Source organism: Zalophus californianus, chromosome 1, assembly GCF_009762305.2.
Source record: "Zalophus californianus isolate mZalCal1 chromosome 1, mZalCal1.pri.v2, whole genome shotgun sequence".
Taxonomy (NCBI): Eukaryota; Metazoa; Chordata; class Mammalia; order Carnivora; family Otariidae; genus Zalophus; species Zalophus californianus.
Window position 1 is genome coordinate 157,591,403 of NC_045595.1, and position 23,960 is coordinate 157,615,362.

Here is a 23,960-nt window from a genome sequence, read left to right on the forward strand (position 1 = left end):
CTGATCAATTTGTTTAGAGGTTTAGCAATTTAATCAATCTTCTCAAAGATTCAACCATCACTGTCATTAGTTTTCTTTATTATTTTGCCTATTTTATTGATTCAGTTTTGATCTTTATTATGTTATTTCTTCTTATTACTTTGGATTTAACTTTTTAAAATTTATTTATCTAATTTCTGAAGTCATTGATTTGAGACTTTTTCTTCTATATAGGTGTTTAGTGCCATGCGTTTCTCTTGAAGTACTATTTCTGTTACATTTCACAAATTTTGATATGCTGTATTTTCATTTTCATTTAGTTCAAAATACATTCTGGTTTGATTTCTTGTTTGACTAATGGCTTTTTAAGATGTGTATTATTATTTTTTCCCCAAATTTTGAGGGATTTGACAAGAATCATTATGTTACTGATTTCTAATTTAATAACGTTGTAATCAGAGAACATTTCTAGCATGACTTGATTCTTTCTACATTTATTGAAATTTGTTTTATGGTCCAGGTTATTGTCCATCTTGCTAAAATTTCTGTATGTACATGAAAAGAATGTGGATTCTGCTGGTTGTTGGACTAGTGTTCTATGAATGTCAATCAGGTCATAATGGTTGATAGTGTTGTAAAGTCTTTTATAACCTTGCTGATTTTCTGCCTATTTGTATTACAAATCATTCAGTGAAGGGCACTGAAATTTCTGATTGTAATTGTGGACTTTTAATTTTATATTGCAGTTCCATCAGTTTTTGCTTCATTTATTTTGAAGCTCTCTTATTAAGTGAATAAATGTTTAGGATTTTTATATATTTTTGACTTAATGTCCTCTTTGCCATCATGAAATGATTTTTTTTTTTTAATCCCTGGTAATATTCTGTGCTCTGAAAACTAGTTCATCTAATACTGATGAAGCCATTCCAACTTCATTTGACCAGTGTTGGCATGATATATCTTTCTACCTTTGTACTTTAAACTTCAGTTTTTATATTCATGTATGTTTCTTCTAATAGACAGCAATTAAAAAAATAATCTGACAATCTCTGCCATTTAATAGGGGTATTTAGACCATTTACATTTAATGTAATAATTGATATGACTCTATCATCTTGCTATTTGTTTTCTATTTCTCCCACTTGTTCTTTGTTTCCTTTTTTTGTACTTTTTCTGCTTACTTTTAGATTAGTCAAGTAATTTTTAGTATTTTTAGTATTTAGTATTTTCATGATGGCTTTAGGTTTTATGATACACATATTTAACTTATTACAGTGTACCTGCAAGTAATATTATACACATCAGGAATAATATAAGAATCTTATAGTAACAGACTTCCATTTTTCTCCTCTGGCATTTTTGCAATTGTTGCCATGCATTTTACTTTTACATATATTTTAAACCTCACAATACATTTTTATTATATTTATTTAAGTAGTTAGTTACTTTTAAAGAGATTAAAATAATAAGAAAAATAATTGTATATACTTACTCCTACAGCTATTTCCGGTGCTCTTCATTGTGTAGATTCAGATTTCTATCTGGTATGTTGTCCTTCTGTTTGAAGTATTTACTTTAACATTTCTCATAGTGAGAATCTACTGGTGATAAAGTCTATCAGTTATGTGTGGAAGCATCTTTATTTTATCCTCATTTTAAAAAAGATATTTTTGTCAGATATAGAATTCTAGGTTGACAGTTTTTTTTCTTTCAATATATTTAACTGTTCTGTCTTCTCACTTGCAATGTTTCTAATGAGAAATATGTTATCTTTATTTTTGTTTCTCTGTAATGTTTCTCTCTGAGTCCTTTAAAATTTTTTTATTATCACTGTTTATTAATGTGTAATTTATTATGTACACTGATGTAATGCTCTTCATGTTGTGTTTAGGTTTTGTTAAGCTTCTGGAAGGCAGGTTTGTGAGTAAAGATGCGATAGAAGGATTGAATTAGCAATGGGAGCTTATGGAAATTCTCCTCAGATTGCTTCAGTGTTCAATGAATTAGGAAGCAAGATCACTGGCTGAGACTGAGGATAGAGGTTGATATGTTGGATGCGATAGAAGGTATAAAGTTGTCATGTAGGAGGGTAGGAGAAATCAATGGAGGGGGAACTTTAATATAGTTTTTGGGCATCTTAAAGGGCACACTTAAAATTAGTGATCATGAATTTAAAGTCAACATGGTTGGGTGTTTATCTCCTTCCAGTTTCAGTTGCAAAGGTGCAGGCACTTAATATGTAGTTTTGCTAAGGCCAGAATTGTGGCTTTGCCCAGTATTACAGTAATTCAGAGAGGGGAAGGGAGTTGAGGATGTATGCAGCTAATTATTATATTGATTGATCAGCGAATATATCTACATCAACAGATGTAATATCTATTTCCCAATGAGAGTGGAAACTATCAGAAGGCAGTTCTTAGCATCTAGAAGGTGCTGACTATGTATTTGCTGATCCCTGTATGGATGTCTTAACACTAGAAAAACCAGGGACTAAAGGAAGCTGTCATATTGGAGCAAATTAACTCCTTTTTCAAATAAAATGCTTGTAAAGTCCTTAACATGGCCCACATAGCTCTTTCTGTCCTGGCTCTAGCCTATTAAATCAGCTTCCCTTACACCAAGCTCCCATGCTCTCTCGACTTCAGATATACTGAACTTCTTCCAGTTCTTTGCACTTGCCACACAGCTTCGCATATGTGCCTCCCTCTGCAGGGATGTTTTATTCTTCAGGGATGTTTTATTCTTCCCTGGTAGCTGACTCATCTACTTTTCAGTTTTCCTGAATAATTCCTACAAATACTCCTATAAATTTAGTATTTAGTAAGTATCTTCTAGTACTTGTCACAGTTCTGATTTTACATTTGTGTCGTCGATAGCTGTTTACTACTATGCAGTTAGCGTACTGAGGACAGGGATCTTGACTGTTTTTAGGTCCCGCAGGACCTACCATGGTCTGCGGCACATTTGTAGGCAGTATAAACATTTTTGGTAAAAAAAAAAAAATAAAGGTTAAAGTAAATGTTATAGGTGAAGCTTGGTGTGGAGAGCGACATCTTTCTTTTAGAAAATTCACGAGAAACTGGCTAGTGCTACATGCCGACCCCTTCACAGCTTTGCCCTGAATCTTGCAGAGACCGGGGAAGAAAGGACTCACGGAAGCCAACTCGTCTCGTAATTACGGCCAGACTTTGGGAGGCGCCTGCGCACTGGCCTCACCGGATATACGCCAGGGAGTGGGGGTGGGGCTCGGGTAGCCTAGGCAACATCCCGGAAGTTGCGGCCTGCGTTAACCTGTGGCGGGCCGGGAGGTTCTGGAGCCTGAAGTTTTAGTGGCAGTGGAGGAGGCTGTCGGGAAACGGCAAGGCAGGTTGCGACGACGTGGCGGAGGCCTGCAGCCTGTATCCCCAGCGAGCCTTAGGGACCGGGCTGCAGGGCTGGGAAAACGGTGGTGGCGTCTCCCTTCTGTTCCCTGGGGCTCTAGGCGCCTGGGTGGAGGATCCTTACATCGGAAAGCGCGCCGCGACTCTGTGTTTTGCGTTTGTGTGTGTCAGGATGAGTGTCTGGGTGTGTTGGTGTCTAGCGCGCTCCCCTTAGGCGCACCCTGAGTGTGCGCAGCGCTGTCGGGCACTTGTGCACAGAGCTGGAAGTTGGGGGGTACCGTATTGTAGCTATCAAGGAATTTGCAGTCTAGCAGGAGACAGGCTACCCAGGGTACTTGGGGACAGGGAGGGTCATGTCAGTCGACTGGATGGTCAGGAAAGAGTTTATCAGGAGGGGCCGCCGGAATGAGTTTTTTTTTTTTTTTTTTTTAAGATTTTATTTATTTGACAGAGAGAGAGAGAGAGACAGTGAGAAAGGAAACACAAGCAGGGGGAGTGGGAGAGGGAGAAGCAGGCTTCCTGCTGAGCAGGGAGCCCGATGCGGGGATCGATCCTAGGACCCTGGGATCATGACCTGAGCCGAAGGCAGACGGTTAACGACTGAGCCACCCAGGCGCCCCTGGAATGAGTTTTGATTAGTGAGTGGAGTTACCGCAGGGAGAAGGGAGTGAAAATCTGAAGGGTGTTCCACGCGGAGCAGAAAGGATGGGTGGAACGACTTGTGAAGGCGAGTGAGAGGAGCACAGACTGTTAAGGAAGGTCAGCTGGACCACAAGGAGGGCAGAGGGTCCGAGTGCATATTGGATTCCTCTCTGCAGGGGGGAGCCGTTAAAATCTTGTGGGGAAGAAAGTAAAGGGCCGAGGGCTATACTCTATCCTTGTATCGGGGTAAAGTATTGATTGCAGGGACAGTATTTGGAACGGGGTCCTGTTTCCCTTTGGTCAGTTTTCCACTAGCCAGAGTGGATTTGCTAAATCTCATCGTAACTCCCCTTACCTAAAATCCTCCAGTGGCTTCCTATGGGTTCTTTAGGATAGTGTTTAAATTGCTGTAGCTTAGAAGGCCATGATCTGTCCTCTGCCTTTCTTTGTAACCTCTTTCTAGCCTCTCACCTTTTCAAATCTGTTAGTCAAACTGAACTTCTCAAACCTTTTGTAATGCCTTTTCTCCCACCTGGAACATTCTTTCCCCCACTTCTAGCTTTATTCATACTTTAGCTCTCAGCTAAACATCTTGGGAGCAATTAGAGGGATATAGTGGTCTTTTCTTACTGTGGGTAGAGTAAGGTATTAACATGACCCTGAATTTCCTCCCTTTTTATTGTAATTACTCATTTTAATTGTGGTCTTCTGATAAACCCTAAGCTCTGAGGGTGCAGACTATTTTACTTTCTTGTTGTATTTTGTGCCTGGCTCTTGGCAGGTGCTTTCAAAATATTTGTTGAAATATGGGTAATGAAGTGGCAAATGAGTGAAGAAGTTCAATTAGAAGAAAGTGCTTGGACAAAAACATTCGTAGTAGAGATGAAGAGGGGACAGATGAGAGAGATATTTCAGGGAAAGAATGAATAGATTCCGGTATCTGATCGGCTAAGAGACAAGAAGGAATAGAAGGTGATGCTAAGGTTTTAAACTGGAGCAACCAGAAGGATGGTAATTCTGTAAGTTCAGTTGAGTTCAGACATTTACTGAGCATGCCAATTATATATCAAGAACTAGAGGTTGGTGGGGAGGGGACATGGATGATAAGCTGTATTTTGACTACATTGTATGTGAGATATTTGAGAGATATACACAGAAGGCAGTTGGAAATGAGCATTTGGTGTGTTGAGGAAAAATGTGGATCCTTAATTTGGGGCTCATTTTCACAGTGTGTTTATGTGCCCAGTGCATTTGTAGCTTTGATCAAGGGTATGAGTGAGATCACTGAGGGAAGATGTGAACTCCTTTCTTACTTTCTAGTAAGCTCCCTGAGAGCTTGTACCATATTAGACCTGTTTACTGTTTTGTCTCCTGTGCCTGGTCAGTGTCTGGCATGTGATAGATTCTCAAAAACAATGATTGGATAAAGAGAGAGGGTATCCAATGGAAAGATAAGAGGGTTGGGATAGAACTGTGTGCAGCTTTTTGATTATGTGGTATCTGAGGAGGGGCCAGCAGAGCCTGCAAAGAAGAGACGAATAGGAGAGAAACCGAGAGAGAGTGTCCTGGAAACCAAGGGAGGGGAGAGCTTCCAGGAGTGGGAGTCTTTAGATTTGCAAAGGGCTTCCCAATAATTTTATCAGTTAGGAAAGTATTAATATTTTAGATTTTTTCAAATAATTTTATCAGTTAGGTAAGTATTAATATCTTAGATTTTTTTCAAATAGGCCTAGATTTTCTGGGCTCTGCTGATTTTGTATTCCTTAGTACTATGAACCATCATAATATCTCTACAGTCTCACACTTCAGCATGTAAACTATAGCTCCCTTATGATATCTGATTTCTGTAAACAGCTCAAAATCTCTTTGTTAGACCACAGAGTCTGATCCTGGGTTAAGAAAAATATGCCCACTTGTATTGATGATGTTTAAGAGAATGCTTCTCAGTGCAAGGGTGGTTCCCGCGTTACAGCTTAGTTCTCCCTTTGTGATCTTAGCACACACAGGCTGGGATTTAGAGTTGGCCAGTATATTAGTCTCCTACACTGTATAACAAATTACCACAAACCTAGTGACTCAAAACAATACTCATTAATTATTTCACGATTTCTGTGAGGCAAGAATTTGGACATGGTTTAGCTGGGTAGGGTGCTTAGGGTCTCACAAAGTTATGATTAAGGTGTTGGTGGTCTGCATTCTCATCTAGAACCCAGCTTGGGAAAAGTCCGCTTCGACGCTCACCTCAGCTCATGTAGGTTGTTGGCAGAATTCATTTCCCTGGGGCTGTATGCCTGAGGGGTCTCTTGACTGACTTTCCCCTCCTGCGGCCCACTTCCCCTCCAGGCGGCCCACAATTCTCTGAGTTGCCGGCCCTCTGGCCCTTTTCACAGCCAGTCACCGTGGCATTTGGCTTCTTTATGGCCAGCAGGAGACTCTCTTGCTCTGCTCTCGTAAGACAGAGACTAGTATAGCCTAATGTAATCACAGGAATGACCTCTTCTCACATTTGCCTTGTTTTATTAGATAAAACAAATCACAGGGGAAAAAAACCCAGAACAAATCGTGGATCCTGTCCAAACTCAAGGGTAAGGGATGATACGATGGCATTATTCATTGCATTTCATCTTAGAGTAACCACAGCCAGCTTTGCTAGGCTCAATTGAAGTTAAAAAAAAAAAAAGGGAACAGTAGTAGACTGTTGTAGTCCAATCAGACTTCCATAACAAAATACCAGACACTAGGTAGCTTATAAATGAGAAATTTTTTTCTCACAGTCCGGAGGCTGTGAAGTCCAGGATCAAGTCTCCAGGATGGTCATGTTTGGTAAGGGCCCTCTTCCTGGTTCCTAGCCACCATCTTCTTGCTGTGTTCTCACATGGTGAACGGGGTTAGGGAGCTCTTTGGAGCCTCTTTTATGACAGCATTAGTCCCATTCATGAGGGCTTTGCCTCCCAAAGGCCCCACTTCCCAAAGGCCCCACCTCCTAATACCATCACTTTTGGGGGTTAGGATTCAACATGAATTTTGGGGGAACAAATTCACTGTTTTTGTCAGTGAATAATGGGGTTTTTTTGGATGTTACATTTTCTTATGCTAAAATTCAAACCTGTTCACGTTCCCACAAATAATAGGGATTTGTTCAATTTTTTTTTTTTAAAGATTTTCTTTATTTATCTGACAGAGACACAGCGAGAGAGGGAACACAAGCAGGGGGAGTGGGAGAGGGAGAAGCAGGCTTCCCGCCGAGCAGGGAGACCGATGCAGGGCTTGATCCCAGGACCCTGGGATCATGACCTGAGCTGAAGGCAGACGCTTAACAACTGAGCCACCCAGGCACCCCTGTTTAATTGTTTATATTAAATTTCCATATCTCTTTGCTCAAGAAAACTTCTGTTTGGATACATTATATTTATCATCAGAAGTCACTGTTAGTGTACAAATAGCTATGATTTAAAAAATATTGCTTTTCTTAGGGCGCCTGGGTGGCTCAGTTGTTAAGTGTCTGCCTTCGGCTCAGGTATCGAGCCCCACATCGGGCTCTCTGCTCCGTGGGAAGCCTGCTTCTCCCTCTATCAGTCCCTTTGCTTGTGTTCCCTCTCTCACTATGTCTCTCTCTGTCAAATAAATAAAGAAAATCTTAAAAAAAGATATTGCTTTTTTTAAATTTCTGATACTGTTATATCAAGGGCCTCACCAATGAAAGAAGTATATGGGCCTTTTGACTGCTCATAAACTTTTGTATACATCAGACTCATGGTTGGTTTTTCAGAGTTGAGGCTGGTAGAATTTCAGCCTCTGAATAAGTATAGTGTTTTAAATAATATAACTTGAATTATTTTAAGAGTAATATGGGTTCATGGTAGAAAATCTGGAAAATCTAGAACCAACCAGAGATAACTCAGTATTAGTGCCATTTTCTAGGAAGTGCATTACATTTAGTGAGACCTGTTTTTTTTTTTTCCCCAAAAAGGTGGTTTTATTAAAGCATGGGACAGGACCCGTGGGCAGAAAGAGCTGCTGCTGAGTCAGACCTGGTTTTGAATATCGCCTCCCAGCTGCCCATTATTATTTGTGTGACTTTGAGTGATATAATACACTTAATCTTTTAAAGCCCCATTTTTCTCATTTGGGAAAGGACTAATAGTTGTCACTGACACCATCATCATTAATCCTAAGTAGAACTTAGTGTGCTAGGTAGGGGTTCTCGACACCTTATGTATTTAATTAGTTCCATTTTACAGTTACTGGCAAAGTTGGGATATGAACCAGACAGTCTGGTTTCAGACTGTACTCTTAACCACTGTGCCGGATTGTCTCTCAAGACAGAATATTCCTCATAGGGTTGTGGGATTAAATGTGAAATGCTTAGCATAAATAAGTGCTTATTAATAATGTATGCATATTAACATCATTGAGAATATACTATACATGGAGTTCTGTATTCTACTTTTTACACTTAATTTTGTGTGTTTTCTTGTGTCATTAAACATTTTTTTTTAAAGATTTTTTTTATTTAACAGAGAGAGACACAGCGAGAGAGGGAACACAAGCAGGGGAGTAGGAGAGGGAGAAGCAGGCTTCCCGCTGGGCAGGGACCCCGATGTGGGGCTTGATCCCAGGACCCTGGGATCATGACCTGAGCCGAAGGCAGACGCTTAATGACTGAGCCACCCAGGCACCTCTAAACATTTTTCTTAATACAGTTTTAATGGATGTATAATTCATCCAACAGATTTAGTGACATTTTATGATTCTTCTTTATTTCTGCAGAGTAAATTGATGAGTAAAAGAGTTAAAAAGTAAAATACATTATTTAAGGAGTAAAATACATTAGAAACTCTTTCTCAACAACTGTTATATTTTTCCATGACTTTTTAAAAAATAACAGCTTTATTAAGATATAACTTACCATGAAATTTACCCCTTAGAAGTTCAGAGCTTTTAAATAAATTTACAGAGTTGTGCATTGATTACCACTGGCTCATTTTAGAACATTTTTATCATCTCAGAAAGAAACCCCATACCCATTAGCAATTACTCTCCATTCCCTCCTCTTTCCAAACCCTGCCAACAGCTTGTCTATTTTTTGTCTCTATGGATTTGCCTATCCTGGACATTTTATATTAATAGAATCATACAATATATGGCCTTTGGTGTCTGGCTTCTTTTTCTTACCATAATATTCTCAAGGTTCATATGCCATGTTATAGCATATATCATTACTTCATTCCTTGTATTGCTAAGTAATATTCCATTGTATGGATATACCATATTTTATTTATCCATTCACCAGCTGGCAGACATTTGGGATTTTTCTACTTTTTGTCTATTAAGAGTATAATCTTGGGGCGCCTGGGTGGCTCAGTTGGTTGAGCGACTGCCTTCGGCTCGGGTCATGATCCTGGAGTCCCGGGATCGAGTCCCACATCGGGCTCCCAGCTCGGCGGGGAGTCTGCTTCTCCCTCTGACCCTCTTCCCTCTCGTGCTTTCTATCTCTCATTCTCTCTCTCTCAAATAAATAAATAAAATCTTAAAAAAAAAAAGAGTATAATGTTGCTGTGAACATTCATGTGCAAGTTTTTGTATTGACGTAAGTTTTCAATTCTTGGGCATATACCTAGGACTAGAATTGTGGTGACTGAGTTTAACTTTTTCAGGAACTGTCAAACTGTTTTCCAATGTGGCCATGCTATTTTACATTCCCACTAACAATAAATGAGTATTCCAGTTTCTCTACATTCTCACCAATGCTTGTTATTTCCACCTTTTTAATTATAACCATTCTAATGGGTATGAGGTGGTATGTCATTGTGGTTTTGATTTGCATTTCCCTAAAGACTAATGGTGCTGATCATTTTTTCATGTGCTTATTGGCCAATTGTAGTATCTTCTTTGGAGAAATGTTTCTTCAGCTCCCTTACCCATTTAAAAATTGGAATATTTGTGTTTTTATTGGTGAATTGTAAGTTTCTTTTATATATCCTGGATCCGGGTTTCTTATCAGATGGGATTTGCAAATATTTTCTCCCATTCTGTTAGCTGTCATTTCATTTTCTTGATGGTGTTTTTTGAAGCACGAAAGTTTTAAATTTTGATGGAGTCCACTTTATTTTTTCTTTGGTTTCTTGTGCTTTTAGTGTTATATCTAAGAAACCATTGCTTCATGAAGACTTATGCTTATGTTTTCTATCAGGAGTTTTGTGCTTTTAGCTCTTACATTGAAGTTGGTGACTTGTTTTTAGTTAATTTTTATATATGTTGTAAGGTAGAGGTCTTAATTCATTCTTTTTCATATGGATCTCCAGTTGTCCCAGCACCATTTGTTAAAAAGACTGTTCTTTCTCTATTGAATTGTTTCTTGGCACCTCTGTTAAAAATAAACTGACCACACATGTGATGAGCACTGGGTGTTATACGCAACTGATAAATTATTGAACACTACCTCTGAAACTAATGATGTACTATATGTTGGCTAATTGAATTTAAATAAAAAATTTAAAAAAAAAGAAAAGAAACTGACCATAAATGTAAGGGTTTGTTTTGGATTTTTGACGTATTCATTTGTTTGGCACTCTTAAAATAGCAATGCTAAGGACACTGGACTAAATATTACACAAAATTAGAATAAGACTCAATAGTCCCTGTACACTAGGATTTTACAATACATATGTGTGACTTTTAACAAGCAGCACATATACATGACTCCCTTTCCAAAACAAAGATACAGAATATTCTATTCTATTCTGTATCTTTTATTTATTTGTTTGTTTATTTTTTAAATATTTATTAGAGAGAGTACGTGCAGGGGAAAGGGGCAGAGGGAGAGGGAGAAGCAGACTCCCCACTGAGGAGGTTGCCCGAAGGGGGGGGTGGGCGCTTGATCCCAGGATCATGACCGGAGACCTGAAGGCAGATGCTTAACTGACTGAGCCACCCAGCGCCCTGTTTATTTTAAAAAGAGATATTTCTATTTATTTGAGGGAGACAGAGTGAGAGCGTGCAAGCCACATGAGTGGGGGGAGGGGCAGAAGGTGAGAATCTTTAAGCAGACTCCCCGCTGAGCATGTGGAGCCTGACACAAGGCTCCATCTCTTGACCTGAGATCATGACCTGAGAGGAAACCAAGATTTGGTTGCCCAACCAAGCCTCTGTTCCAGGCACTCCTCTATTCCGTATCTTTTAAAATGGTGTTTATGGTTCTGCCACTTACTATGTGACCTTCATGGTTGGTTAGTTCTTTGTCCCTTAGCTTTCTCATCTGTAAAATAAATAGTAAATACTTAACAGAATTACTGTTAGGATTAAAGGAAATACTGTGTGGGAAGAGCTTGCTTAGAACAGTACCTGACTTGTGTTAGCTAATGCCATCATTATCACCACCTCCACTGTCCTCATTACCATCACTGTAAGACAGTTAAATGTTATTCTCAAATGTCACTTATCTCTTTTGCCGGATTGTAAACCCTGAAAATAGATAACATGTTTGAGGAGTCAATGTGATTGATAAGACAAAGCAAAGAGGACTGAGGAGAAGCTCTTGAAAATACTTGGATTTAGATGTTTTTAATTCCTAAATCATTTTTTTTAAAGGTACTTAAGGAAGATACTACCGTCTTTATTTTAGGATAATTTGGAATAAGGGGGTCAGCTCGAAAGTTCTGTAATGAAAGTGTGTAATGAAGTTTTGGAAAGGGAGTCATGTATATGTATTGCTTGTTAAAAGTCACACATATGTATTGTAAAATCCTAGTGTACAGAGACTATGAGTCTTATTCTAATTTTGTGTAATATTTAGTCCAGTGTCCTTAGCATTGCTATTTTAAGAGTGCCAAGCAAATGTTAGCAATTTCCAAATGCTAGTTTAGTATCAGTAATTACCCCCACTTAGAATTGTGTGGAAATATGCTAGAAATGATATAACTCATTTGTTCTCTAAAATTTAGCCACCTTTTTTTAGGTAAACATATGTATCTGGTAGTGATTTTAAGTGCTCTTTGCCTTTTTCCTATTGCTTTGAGATTGTTAGCCTGTGACTGACATTTTCTCTGTTAACTGACAAAGCTTATGCCTGTTGTCGTAGGTCTGTGCTTTAAGTCATAATTTGTATTCCTGGAGTTCTTTATTAAGCAAATATACGTAAGTTATCAACTTGAAACCTGTTTTATTATAGTTATCAGTACAGCTTTCTAATTGTGAAGTGAAAGAACCAAGTATTTTGGTTCTTTCTTTCATTATGCTTACATTTTTCTTCTGACACTTTAAAGTTTATTTTCCTAGATGTCTTTGTTCCCATCCAGCGATACTTAATTACCACTTTTTCTTGTATTTTAAAAATTTGATATGATTATTGCTTCTAGATGTCACTTGTCAGAGTGAACCGTTATGGTCCTCGGGGAGGAGGAAGGAAAGTGCTGAAGGTAAAGAAGAAGAAAACGTCAGTGAAGCAAGAATGGGATGTAAGTCTAGATGGGATAATAAACCTGTCAAATTGCTCTGGAGGAATAGATGTGATGACACGGCCCTGATCACTTGAGACAGTGCTCTGAATGTGATAGGGTGGAATGGATTTCTGGGCACGTTATATCCCAGGTCCTGGAAGGAAGAGCAGAATCCTTCGGGGATTTTTTAAGAATCCACACGTCAAGGTCATAACCTGTACCTCTTTTGAAGAGGGAATCTTAAGAGGGTGGGGAGAATGTTTTTTAAAAAGTCCCCCTGTCCTTCACTTTGAGAACTCACTGCTTTAAGGCAACTGGAGCTAACCTGTGTCACTGAAGTCTGAATTTTTTTTGGTACTTTTTAAAGATTTGCCCATAGCAACCAATGACATCATAATCATACGAGTGGCATTTTCGGCTGAAAAAGCGGGTGATTCTTGCTCTCTTACTCCTTGAACTGTTTTGTTTTTCACCTCCAGAAGCTGGTCAGTTTCAGTACAAAGGTTCTCTTAAGATGTAAGACAAGTCTCAAGTACCTGGGACATACGATCCCTGGCTCCCACTCTGATTACTGTTTGGTATTATCAAGGGCATCTTTATCTTTCACAGCTTGGTACTTTAGTTTGAACCATGACACTTTAGGTGCCTTTTCTTTCTGTTGTGGAGAGCAACTAGTCAGGGACTACTTTTGATCTCAGGGATTCTTTTGGACTTGGAAACTTCTGGGCAAACTGACAGCCTTTTTGAAGTGGCTCAGGGGGACTTACCTACGTTTATATTGCTTTGTTGTCATATGATTGGCTATAAAATATTATTAGGGTGTGATTCTAAGGCAATGAAACTGATTAAAAGGAAAAAAATGCATGTGATAACTTAAAAGTTACCCACTTCAGAGTGGTTACTGTGGGAAGTTTAATATTTATTTTGATTTGCTGCTATTGCTCAAAACATAATCGAAACCCACCATTTGAAATTGCATTTTCCTCATTTGCTTTTTATTATCTCCAGTGCTGGAATAATCTGTTTTTTGTAAACTAAGCTTGGAAGTAGTTTTAAGTCATTGGGAGTAAATAGTAAATGAAGGAGAGATCAAACTGAATAATACTATTTTGATAAAAATAGTGAGATGGTTTTTGAAATGGCTTGTAAATTATATTTACAAGCCATTTCAGAAGAAAATCATTTTAAGCAGTAGTAGTATTAATGAAATTATATTTTCACCCATGAGAACTAAGTTCAAGCATATCCCTTATATGCCTGAATTTTATTATGATTATTAAAAATCTCAAGATCTTATGGTTATATCTTGTGCTTTTCTAAATTAATATGAAAGGAATAACAGTTTTTGTGTAGAAAATCCTTGAGCTAAATATAAACTATGGCCAAAAAGTTAAGTCTTTGAATATATTGGAATCTATTTTACCAGATCCAGTTCTCTGTATATCTGTTGGAAGTAGAACTCTAACTTGTTTTATTTCCTGCCTTACCAAATCTGTATAACAAAATGGCTGAAGTCACTTTGGAGAGGGCCAAATTGCAGGGCAGCTACTTCAAGCTGTGTAGGTTATGCATTGCACAATCCCAAGGGGTACTGTTTACATGGACCCAGAATAATAATGGTAGCTCCTGGAGTTGTGGGGTGTGGTAGATCTGCCATGTTGATTTAGTGCCTTTTTGCGTAAGTGACTGTTTTCACATTTTATGAAATTATACAGTGCCCTCAAACTTTATCCCTTATTATGTATGATATATTCTATGCTTAAGTTGTTTGCATGCACACAAATTTAACCTCTCTATAGTGATCACAGTTTATCTTTTAGGAATCTTTAGAGGTGCCTCATTCTCTGGAATGCAGTTTGAAAACTACAATTTCGGTTAAACTTACTCATTTTGAATTACATAACTACCCTGTTTTATTCGTTGTTTTAATATAATATATGCCTGCTTGGTAAATTTAGTGCTTATTTTCTGTAAGATACCTAAAAGTAGCCCATTATTTTTTAATAAGAAAACTAAAAATAACCCATATTAATATTTAAATTGAGAATACTCGTTCCTGGACAGGAAGTCTTTTTTGTCTCAGGACTTTGAATCTATTTTCAGCCTCTATTTTTTTTATTTTGTTTTTATTTATTTTTTGTGTTTTTATTTTTTATTATTATTTTTTTTTTTTTTTTTTTTTTTTTTTTTTTTTTTTTTAAAGATTTTATTTATTTATTCGACAGAGAGCGACACAGAGAGAGAGGGAACACAAGCAGGGGGAGTGGGAGAGGGAGAGGCAGAGGCAGGCTTCCCACCAAGCAGGGAGCCCGATGCGGGGCTCGATCCCAGGACCCTGGGATCATGACCTGAGCCGAAGGCAGACGCTTAACGACTGAGCCACCCAGGTGCCCCTATTTTTTATTATTATTTTTAAAGATTTTATTTATTTGCTAGAGAGAGAGAGAGCATAGGTGAGAGAGAGTGAGCGAGACCACAAGCAGGGGGAGCTGCAGGCAGAGGGAGCTGCAGGCAGAGGGAGAAGCAGGCTCCCTGCTGAGCAAGGAGCCCAATGCGGGACTCGATCACAGGACCCTGGGATCATGACTTGAGCTGAAGGCAGCCGCTTAACTGACTGAGCCACCCAGGCGTCCCTATTTTTATTTTTTTAAGAGACTTTTTTTTTTTTAAAGATTTTATTTATTTTTTGACAGATAGAGACACAGCGAGAGAGGGAACACAGGCAGGGGGAGTGGGAGAGGGAGAAGCAGGCTTCCCGCTGAGCAGGGAGCCCGATGTGGGGCTTGATCTCAGGACCCTGGGATCATGACCTGAGCTGAAGGCAGACACGCTTAACGGCTGAGCCACCCAGGTGCCCCTGTTTTCAGCCTTTAAAATCTAGCGTGTACTCATACCTAATCACATATAAATGAACAATGTAAGTTCATAGGTGTGACATAACTCTCTGAAGAATGTGAACAAATATGGTAAGAAGTTTGAATAATAAAACTAACATTTTATTTTAATTTAAATAAACACATTTGTTTTATATATTATGAAAAAATAGAAATAATTTTATTTCAATTTAAAATAGCAATTTTATCTTGCTAAATGTGATGATCAGACAAATCCCTTAACTCTTCAAAGAAAGGTTTCTTGGAGGTTAGCATGCTTAGTTAAGTACATAATTTTTTAACTGAGGCCCATTTGGCATGTGGTAGAAAAAAGATATACCAGGCTCAAACTAATAAAAAAAGGCTTTTGAGGGCGCCTGGCTGGCTGAGTCAGTAGAGCATGCAATTGTTGATCTTAGAGCCATGAGTTTGAGCCACACATTGGGCATAGAGATTACTTAAAAAAAAAAAAAGTTAAAAAAATTTTAAAAAGGCCTCTAAAAAAAAAAAAGGAAAATGAATTTATCAAAAATAAACTAAAATTGATTTTAAATGTTTTTAACTTAGTTTAAAGAAAATTTTTCCTGTAAGAAAATTACCCAAAGAAAGTGAATAAACATTGAAATCCTATTTTTAAAAAAATCCAATATATACTAATATTTTGTAAGAAAACTTTTTTTTTAAAGAAAGTTCTTTTTTTGCAGAATACTGTGAATGACCTAACAGTTCATCGGGCAACTCCTGAAGATCTGGTAAATTTAATATCAAAAGTTAAGATTTGTTCAATGTTTTATTTGATATTTGGTTTCTGACCTTCAGAATAGAAACCAGAGGTATTTCCTGGAAGTTCTTCCATTGTATTTCATCTTGCTTATGTCTATATGAAATTGAAAAGCATATCATCTGGACTTCCTGATTTTACCTGGGAATGTCACTTAGCATGTATTAATATTTTATTAGATAGGTTTGGTTTCAAATCTCTCTGTTCAAATCTCTCCAGTATTGCCCTGTATACACCTATTGTCTTCTAGTCTCTGTAGGTATCTCTAGCCTTATTTACTGTTACTTCTTGTCAATGTACTAATTTATTCCTTGAATATGCCAGGTATATTTCCACAGTTGAGCCTCAGTTCATGTGATTTTCTTTACTTGGAACAGTTTCTCTACCTTCTTGTCTACCTATCCAAATCTTACTTTGTTTCCTTATCCTAGTTTAAGTCTTACTTTTAAAAAGGTTTCTGCTATAGACTAAAAAAAAAAAAAAAAGCTTTATTGAAATACAATTCACATACCATAAAATCCACCCTTTTAATGTGTATGACCCATTGGTTTTGAGTATATTCATATTTTCTAATTTAGAACATTTTCGTCACTCCCTGAAAGAAACCCTGTACCTGTTAACAGTCATATGCCCCATATGCCCCTCTTCCTCAACATCTAATCTTCTTTATGTCTCTATGGATGTGTCTGTTCTGGACATTTTTTTTTTTACTTATGTTTTAAAAGATTTTATTTATATATTTTTTAGAAAGAGAGCATGAACACGAGCGGGGGAGGGGCAGAGGGAGAGGGAAAAGCAGACTCCCCGCTGAGCAGGCAGCTTGATGTGGGACTCGATCCCAGCACCCTGGGATCATAACCTGAGCTGAAGGCAGACGCTTAACCAATTGAGCCACCCAGGCGCCCCTATTCTGGACATTTCATGTAAATGGAATACGATGTGTGTCCTTTTGTGTCTAACATAATGTCTTCAAGGCCCCTCCATGTTGTAGCATGTGTCAGTACTTCATTCCTATTATTGCTGATACTGTTACATTGTATGGATAAGTTGCTGGACATTTGGATTGTTTTCACTTTTTGACTGTTATGAATAAGGCTGTTCTGAACATTGGTGTACAAGTTTTGTGTGAACATATGTTCTCAGTTCTCTTGTTATATACCTGGGAGTAGAATTGCTGGGTCATATGGTATCTCTACAGTTAACTTTATGAAGAGCTGCCAAACTGTTTTTCAAAGGGGCTGCACTATTTACATTCTTACCAGCAGGCACGAGGGTTCCAATTTTTCCATATCCTTTGCCAACACATGTTATTACCATATTTTTAGTTTTAGTTTTCCTAAGTGGGTGTAAAGTGGAATCTCATTGTGTTTTTGATTTGCCCTAGTGACTAATGATGTTAAACATCCTTTTGTGTGCTTATTGGCCATTTGTATTATCTTCTTTGGAGAAATGTCGATGCAGATTCCTTAGCCAGTTAAAAATTGGATTACTTGTGTTTTTATTGTTGAGTTGTAAGAGTTCTTTACACATTCTGGGTCCAAGTTCCTTATCAGGTATATGATTTGTAAATATTTTCTCCCATTCTGTTGGTTGTCTTTTTATTTTCTAAATGGTATTCTTTGAAGCACAAAAATTTTAAATTTTGATGAACTCCAGTTTATTTATTTTTTCATCAACTGTGCTTTTTGTATCATATCTAAGAAACCATTGTCTAGCCCAAGATTCACAAAGATTTCTGCTATGTTTCTTTCTAAAAGTTTTGTAGTTTTAGCTCTTATGTTTAGGTCTTTGATCCATTTTGAGTTAATTTTTGTATATAGTGAAATAGGGGTCCATCTTCATTCATTTCTAAATGGATATCCTGTTGTCCATGTACCATTTGTTAAAATGACTGTTCTTTCTCCATTGAATTATCTTGACACCCTTGCTGAAAATCAATTGTCTATAAACATAATGGTTTAGTTTGGACTGTCAGTTTTATTCCACTGATCTATATGTCCATCCTATGCCACACAACATTGTCTTGATTATTATAGTTTTGTACTAAGTTTGAAGTTTTTTGAAACTGCCCAACAATGGGTATCTCCTCTAAACTGTTCTCATACTTACTATCTATATGAGGCATTGTGTATGTGTTGTCTACTGCATTTCATTTATCTTTATATGTACAGTTGGTCCTTGAACAATGTGGGGGTTAGGGGTGCCACCCTCTGCACAGTCAGAAATTTCTTTTTTTTTTTTAAAGATTTTATTTATTTATTTGAGAGAGAGAGAATGAGAGATAGAGAGCACGAGAGGGAAGAGGGTCAGAGGGAGAAGCAGACTCCCTGCTGAGCAGGGAGCCCAATGTGGGACTCGATCCCGGGACTCCAGGATCATGACCTGAGCCGAAGGCAGTCGCTTAACCAACTGAGCCACCCAGGCGCCCCAGTCAGAAATTTCTTGTATAAGTTTTGACTCCGCCAAAACTTAACTAGTAGCCTACTATTGACAGGAAGCCTTACTGATAACATAAACAGCTGATTAACACATATTTTGTGTGTTAAAAATATTATATACTGTATTCTTACAAAAAAGTAAGCTAGAAAAAAGATAATGTTATTAAAATCATAAGGAAGAGAAATTACATTTACAGTACTATATATTTATTGAAAAAAATCCATGTATAAGTGGATCCGTGCAGTTAAAACCCGTGTCATTAAAGGGTCAACCGTATGTGCCCTATCTCCCTGGGCAGATTGTTAATGCTTTTGAGGGATAAGGGCTATATCTTGTATGTCTTTGTGGACTTAGAAATCTTAATCTTAGTAGATACTCATTAAATATTGAGGATAATAATGATGCCCTACTGACTTAAAATTTTTTTTATGAAAAATTTCAAATTTACGTGAAAATGGAGACAAAAGTATAAAGATCTCCCATGTACTGTTTACCCAGATATAATAGTTATTAAAATTTTGCCATAGTTCTTCATTTTTCATACCCTTTCCTTCCTTCACTATAGCATTTTGAAGCAAATCCCAGGGAACATGTCATCTTGTGCCAACATACTCATTTTGCATTTTTAAAAATATAGACTTTTTTATATAACCACAATGCCATTATCACACCTAACAAAAGTAACAATAATTTTTTGGTATTGTCTAATTCGAAGTCCATATTCATATTACCCCAGTTATCTCAAAAATATCATCTTCATTTGTTTTTTGTGTTCAGAACCCTTAATAGCATTTGGTTGTTGGTCTCTTAATGGACTGATTTCTTATTTACATGGTGAGAACAAAGCAGTACATTTTATTCGTCTTCATAGTTCTGAATACTAGAGTGCTTGTAAAGCCAATATCTGCTCCTATTCCTTAGCCACCTCAGTGAACTCTTCTCCTGCAACTCTTAAGCTATGGCTCATATCTCTGCTTCAGGAATCCATTTTTCTGGAGTTCTGCCTTTCCAGTGACCCACTTCCAAATGCAGCCATTGCAGGGCTATAAAAATACTGCATTGTTAGTTTTTGGTAGTGACGTGAGTATTATGAAATGGGTGTGTCTTTGCCAAAGACGAGTCAGTGGACTTTGTGCCTTTTACATTGTTCTCAGTGTGTGTGTGTGTGTGTGTGTGTGTGTGTGTATGTAATTGTACAGTACAAACATATGTAACTGAATATTTTAACAGAAAATTCTTAACTTTCTTATGTGTGATTTACTCTTAACATTTTCTACTCTGTATTCTGTTTTATGTAAAAAATGTTGGTTTGACCCACTAATTGATTTTACCACCCATTAAATGAATCCCAGCCTATAGATTGGAAAATAACATTTTATTGGATTATCTTGTACAAAGGAAGTAGAAATTAATATTTTTTTCATTTTGTCTTTTTGCTAGGTCTACTAGTTCTAGATACTTCTTTTTTTTAAAATCACTTTTGAAGATTTAGAAGACTGAAAATTTTGGTTGTGTATATGTATGAATATACACATGTTGGACCAGAAAAAATTTTTTGAAGATGAACTAGATTAGGTGGTCCCACCATCTGAATAGGCAACTTCTTTTTTCCTGAAGCATTCTTTTATATTTTTTTCTTTTGTACAGATACGTCGTCATGAAATACACAAATCAAAGAACAGAGCATTAGTACACTGGGAACTCCAAGAAAAAGCTTTGAAGAGAAAATGGAAGAGGCAGAAACCAGAAATTTCTAATCTTGAGAGAAGAAGATTGTCTATAATGAAGGAGGTAATGCTAAACTGCATTATCTTTAGAGTTAGAGAAGAAAATGATAAATAGATTTCTCTCTTTCCCTCACAAATTTGATTCACATTGGAAGGACTTTAGTAAATGACTGCATCCTTATACAATGATGTACACATGGACTCTGAAAAAAGCAGTAGAGGTATGATTAGGGTCTAGTTTGGAGGTTTGAATTCCTACATGGAAAGTTACTGTTTATGTGACTTGCCTGATTGTACTGTTACGAGATTTCAGTGATATATACTAACAAACTGACTAGTACATTATTTGGCACATAATTAGTGCCAAACAGTGCTATTAGATTGATTACTTTGCAGAAAAAAAAATGTGTGCTTGTCCAACAAGTTAGTAAGCCACTTGTCTTTGGCTTAATCTTTTGCCAGATGTACGATATTTGGATAAGTAATCAGATGTGTAGGAATAAATAATATGGAAAATAAGAGGAAACTACAGCAAAAAACCTTTGATTTGGGATGAAATCATTGAAAAAGAAATATACTTCGTAGTGTTGCTTTTTTTTTTTTAAGATTTTATTTATTTATTTGACAGAGAGAGACACAGTAAAAGAGGGAACACAAGCAGGGGAGAGAGGGAGAAGCAGGCTTCCCGCGGAACAGGGAGCCCGATGTGGGGCTCAATCCCAGGACCCTGGAACCATGATCTGAGCCGAAGGAAGATACTTAACGACTGAGCCACCCAGGCGCCCCTGTAGTGTTGCTTCTTGTTCATTGTTGAAGCTTATGGCACTTGGCTGTCTGGGTGACCTTTCACTGTGGCTTTGAATCACTCTGTCTTTTGAGGAATTCATTAGGCTTGTTAGTGAAAGGTAAAAGTCTTAATCTTATATCTCATCAGGAAGAATTCTGTCTCCCAAATAAATGTTTACATGGACTTGTAAAAAGAACAGTAGATTGAGACCATATGGTTCTTTACATTTAAGTATCTTTTGATAATCTTGGACAAGGTATACATATTTGAATATTATGTAGTAGTTCTCAGTGACCAGGAAAAAAGGCAGCCGCTTTGAGGCAGCTGGGCTTTTGTGTCCCATCTCTGGTGGCTCCTGCTCATGTCCTGAATTGCTCATGTCCTGAAGGAAGGGATGTGGTTGAAGTAGGGATTGAAGGAGGAGTGGTGGGAGAGGATGAGTGAAGTCTCTCTGCCTTTCCTTCAGTCCCATTCCTCAGGCTCTGATGTTGTGGTTCTCAACGCTGACTGCACATTAGATCAGTCAGTGTTGAGATCTTCCATTAAAAAAAATCACTGTATCTGGACTCAGATATTTCTATACTCAGATAATCTGATTTAGTGGACGTGTGATATGGCCCCACTTAGGTATTTTTTAGACAGTTTTTATGTACTTTTAATTCCTTACCAGGGTTGAGAACCTCTGCTATTAGTAAGATAAGTATTTCCATTTAACAATATATTTCGGAGGTTGTCCCATGTCAGTATTTAGAAATCTACCTTTTCTTTTTTTTTTTTCTTTTTAATGGCCAGGTAATGTACAGATGTACCACAATTTATTTATCCAGTGCTTTATTTGTGCAAACTTAGGAAGTGTATTGGACTATAGTTTAGGCTTCTGGTTAAGAATATACAGTGGTTTAAACAAAATAGAAATCTCTTTCTCTCTATGAAACAGTTCCCAGGTAACTGGTAGTTGGTAGGATCTCTGGGTTCCTTTATTCCAGGGCTTCCATCACTGAGTAGAGAATGGCTGTTCCTGCTTCCTTCAGCTGTATCCAGCCAGCATGAAAAGGGAAAAAGAAGGCATGCTACTCCTTTTACATATCACCCAGAAATTCTGTCTTATATCCCACTGTCCAGAAATTCATCACATGACCATTCTCACCTAGTATGATGGTTAGGAAATCTAGCTGTGTACTTGGCTAAAACTTGGGAATCCTGTTGTTAAAAGGAAAATGAAAAGAAGGGAGTTTGGTGGGTAAGTAGCAGGTCTGTCACCCACAGATTGTTACCTGCCTTGTCACTGTAAGTAATACAATGAATATGCTTGAATATGTTTTTAAATACATGTAAAACTATATTTGTAGGATAGATTATTTTTTTAAAAGATTTTATTTATTTATTTATTTGAGAGAGAAAGAGAGACAGGGAGAGCACAGAGGGAGAGTGAGAGGGAGAAGCAGGCTCCCCACTAAGCAGAGAGTGCAAAGTGGGACTTGATCCCAGGACCCTGAGATCATGACCTGAGCCAAAGTCAGATGCTTAACTGACTGAGCCACCCAGGCACCCATTTGGATAAATTCTTAAAAGTGGAACTGCTGAGTCAAAGATATGTGCATCTATTGTTTCAATGTTGCTAAATTTGTAATGTCTATGTTAAGGGATATGATGGGACCAAATGAAGAAGCCTCCTTGGGCATATTCATCTAGGCAGTATCATCGTGTATTGGAGCTACCAGTGCATCCCCCAGAGCTGGACTCCTAGATTAACAAAGTTAAGAGAAAAGCTCTTTGGCTAGCATAATCATTTGCTGTAGGATGCATTCATGTCATGGGAATCAAGCAAATGAGGGTCCAAATTCAGAGAGAGGGAAACTTTGATAAAGTTTTATAAATTCTAAAAATATAATAACTTCCCAAATCTCTCTGTAATTTCCTATTTCTATCTGGTTTTTATTATCAGAGAACAGAAGTGCTAGGATAAAAAGTTTTTGATAATGTTTTTGAAGGGAACTTTGGCTGATCCTTTGCAAATCCAAGATATGTACCACTATTCATAAGTTTGATTTTGTGCTCCGTGAACCCATCTGGGGAAGTAATGTATACAGATGGGCTTGCAGAGATTGGTTTACCTATCAAGAGGATGAGTTTTATCAGAAAGGAGTGATGAATAAATCTAGAGAGGGCAAAAGAAAGCCAGTACACTGATCTGTGGCCCCTCAACCCATCTGCCCCAAGAAGGCTGGGCAGAGACTGGCAAAGTGCAATAGGGTAGCGGCTTTCCTGGAGACCTCATTATATTTGATCATCAGGTCTTGAGATGATAAAATTATTCCTCTTCAATCTGCTTCTGTCAGTTATATCTCTTTATTTTGATGGAAGGTCAGTGATTTTTTTTTTTAATTGTAAACTCAAAACTGCCATTAGGAAATATTCTGTGTTATTTTTTCTAGTTTAAATGATAGATTATAATGCTCCATTTACTCTCTTGCCTAAGTTCTAATTGTGTGTACTTTGCAAGATCACTAACCAGGGATAGAAATTTGGTTCATAGAATAATATAATTTAAGTTGTAACAACATTCCAAATATTTCTAGAATGGTACATGTTTTCACTGTGTCCACATTCTTATAACACCTCTTTGGGGTGAGGGAAGGTGGTGGTATCTTCATTTACATATTAGGAACCTAAGCTTAAAGAGGTTGGATTTTGCTTAGTATCCCTTGACTGGGCCTGGGATCCCAGTCTTCTGTTTCTGAATGTGCTCTTTGCCTTATACCATTCCAAAACTTACTCTTTGTGGAAGGAACAAATTCAGGACTTGATTCTCAGCAACTGAGCCAGCCAACCAGATTGGCTACAGCAGAAGAAAGGGAAAATGTCAGAATGTGATTCTTGTTACTTTTCTCAGTGTCCTGAAACAGTAACTGAA

General features: G+C 37.6%; 1 protein-coding gene across 6 annotated transcripts in view; it reads left to right on the forward strand.

Annotated features, from left to right (window-relative positions):
• SPICE1 (spindle and centriole associated protein 1) overlaps nucleotides 1-23,960 on the forward strand; it is a 66,882-nt gene that overhangs the window by 9,489 nt on the left and 33,433 nt on the right. For 4 of the 6 annotated variants that reach the window (XR_003518289.2, XR_003518290.2, XM_027585465.2 and 1 more), the window contains exons 1-4: nucleotides 3,237-3,342; nucleotides 12,359-12,457; nucleotides 16,017-16,064; nucleotides 20,180-20,323. Coding sequence is in view for 4 of the 6 variants with exons in the window: in XM_027585465.2 (XP_027441266.2) it covers nucleotides 12,359-12,457; nucleotides 16,017-16,064; nucleotides 20,180-20,323 (291 nt within the window). In the remaining 2 variants the exon portion in view is untranslated. Of the gene's footprint in view, nucleotides 1-3,236; nucleotides 3,343-6,524; nucleotides 6,587-12,358; nucleotides 12,458-16,016; nucleotides 16,065-20,179; nucleotides 20,324-23,960 lie in introns of those variants that run through there. The other 2 variants (XM_027585466.2, XM_027585467.2) reach the window with 2 other exon arrangements.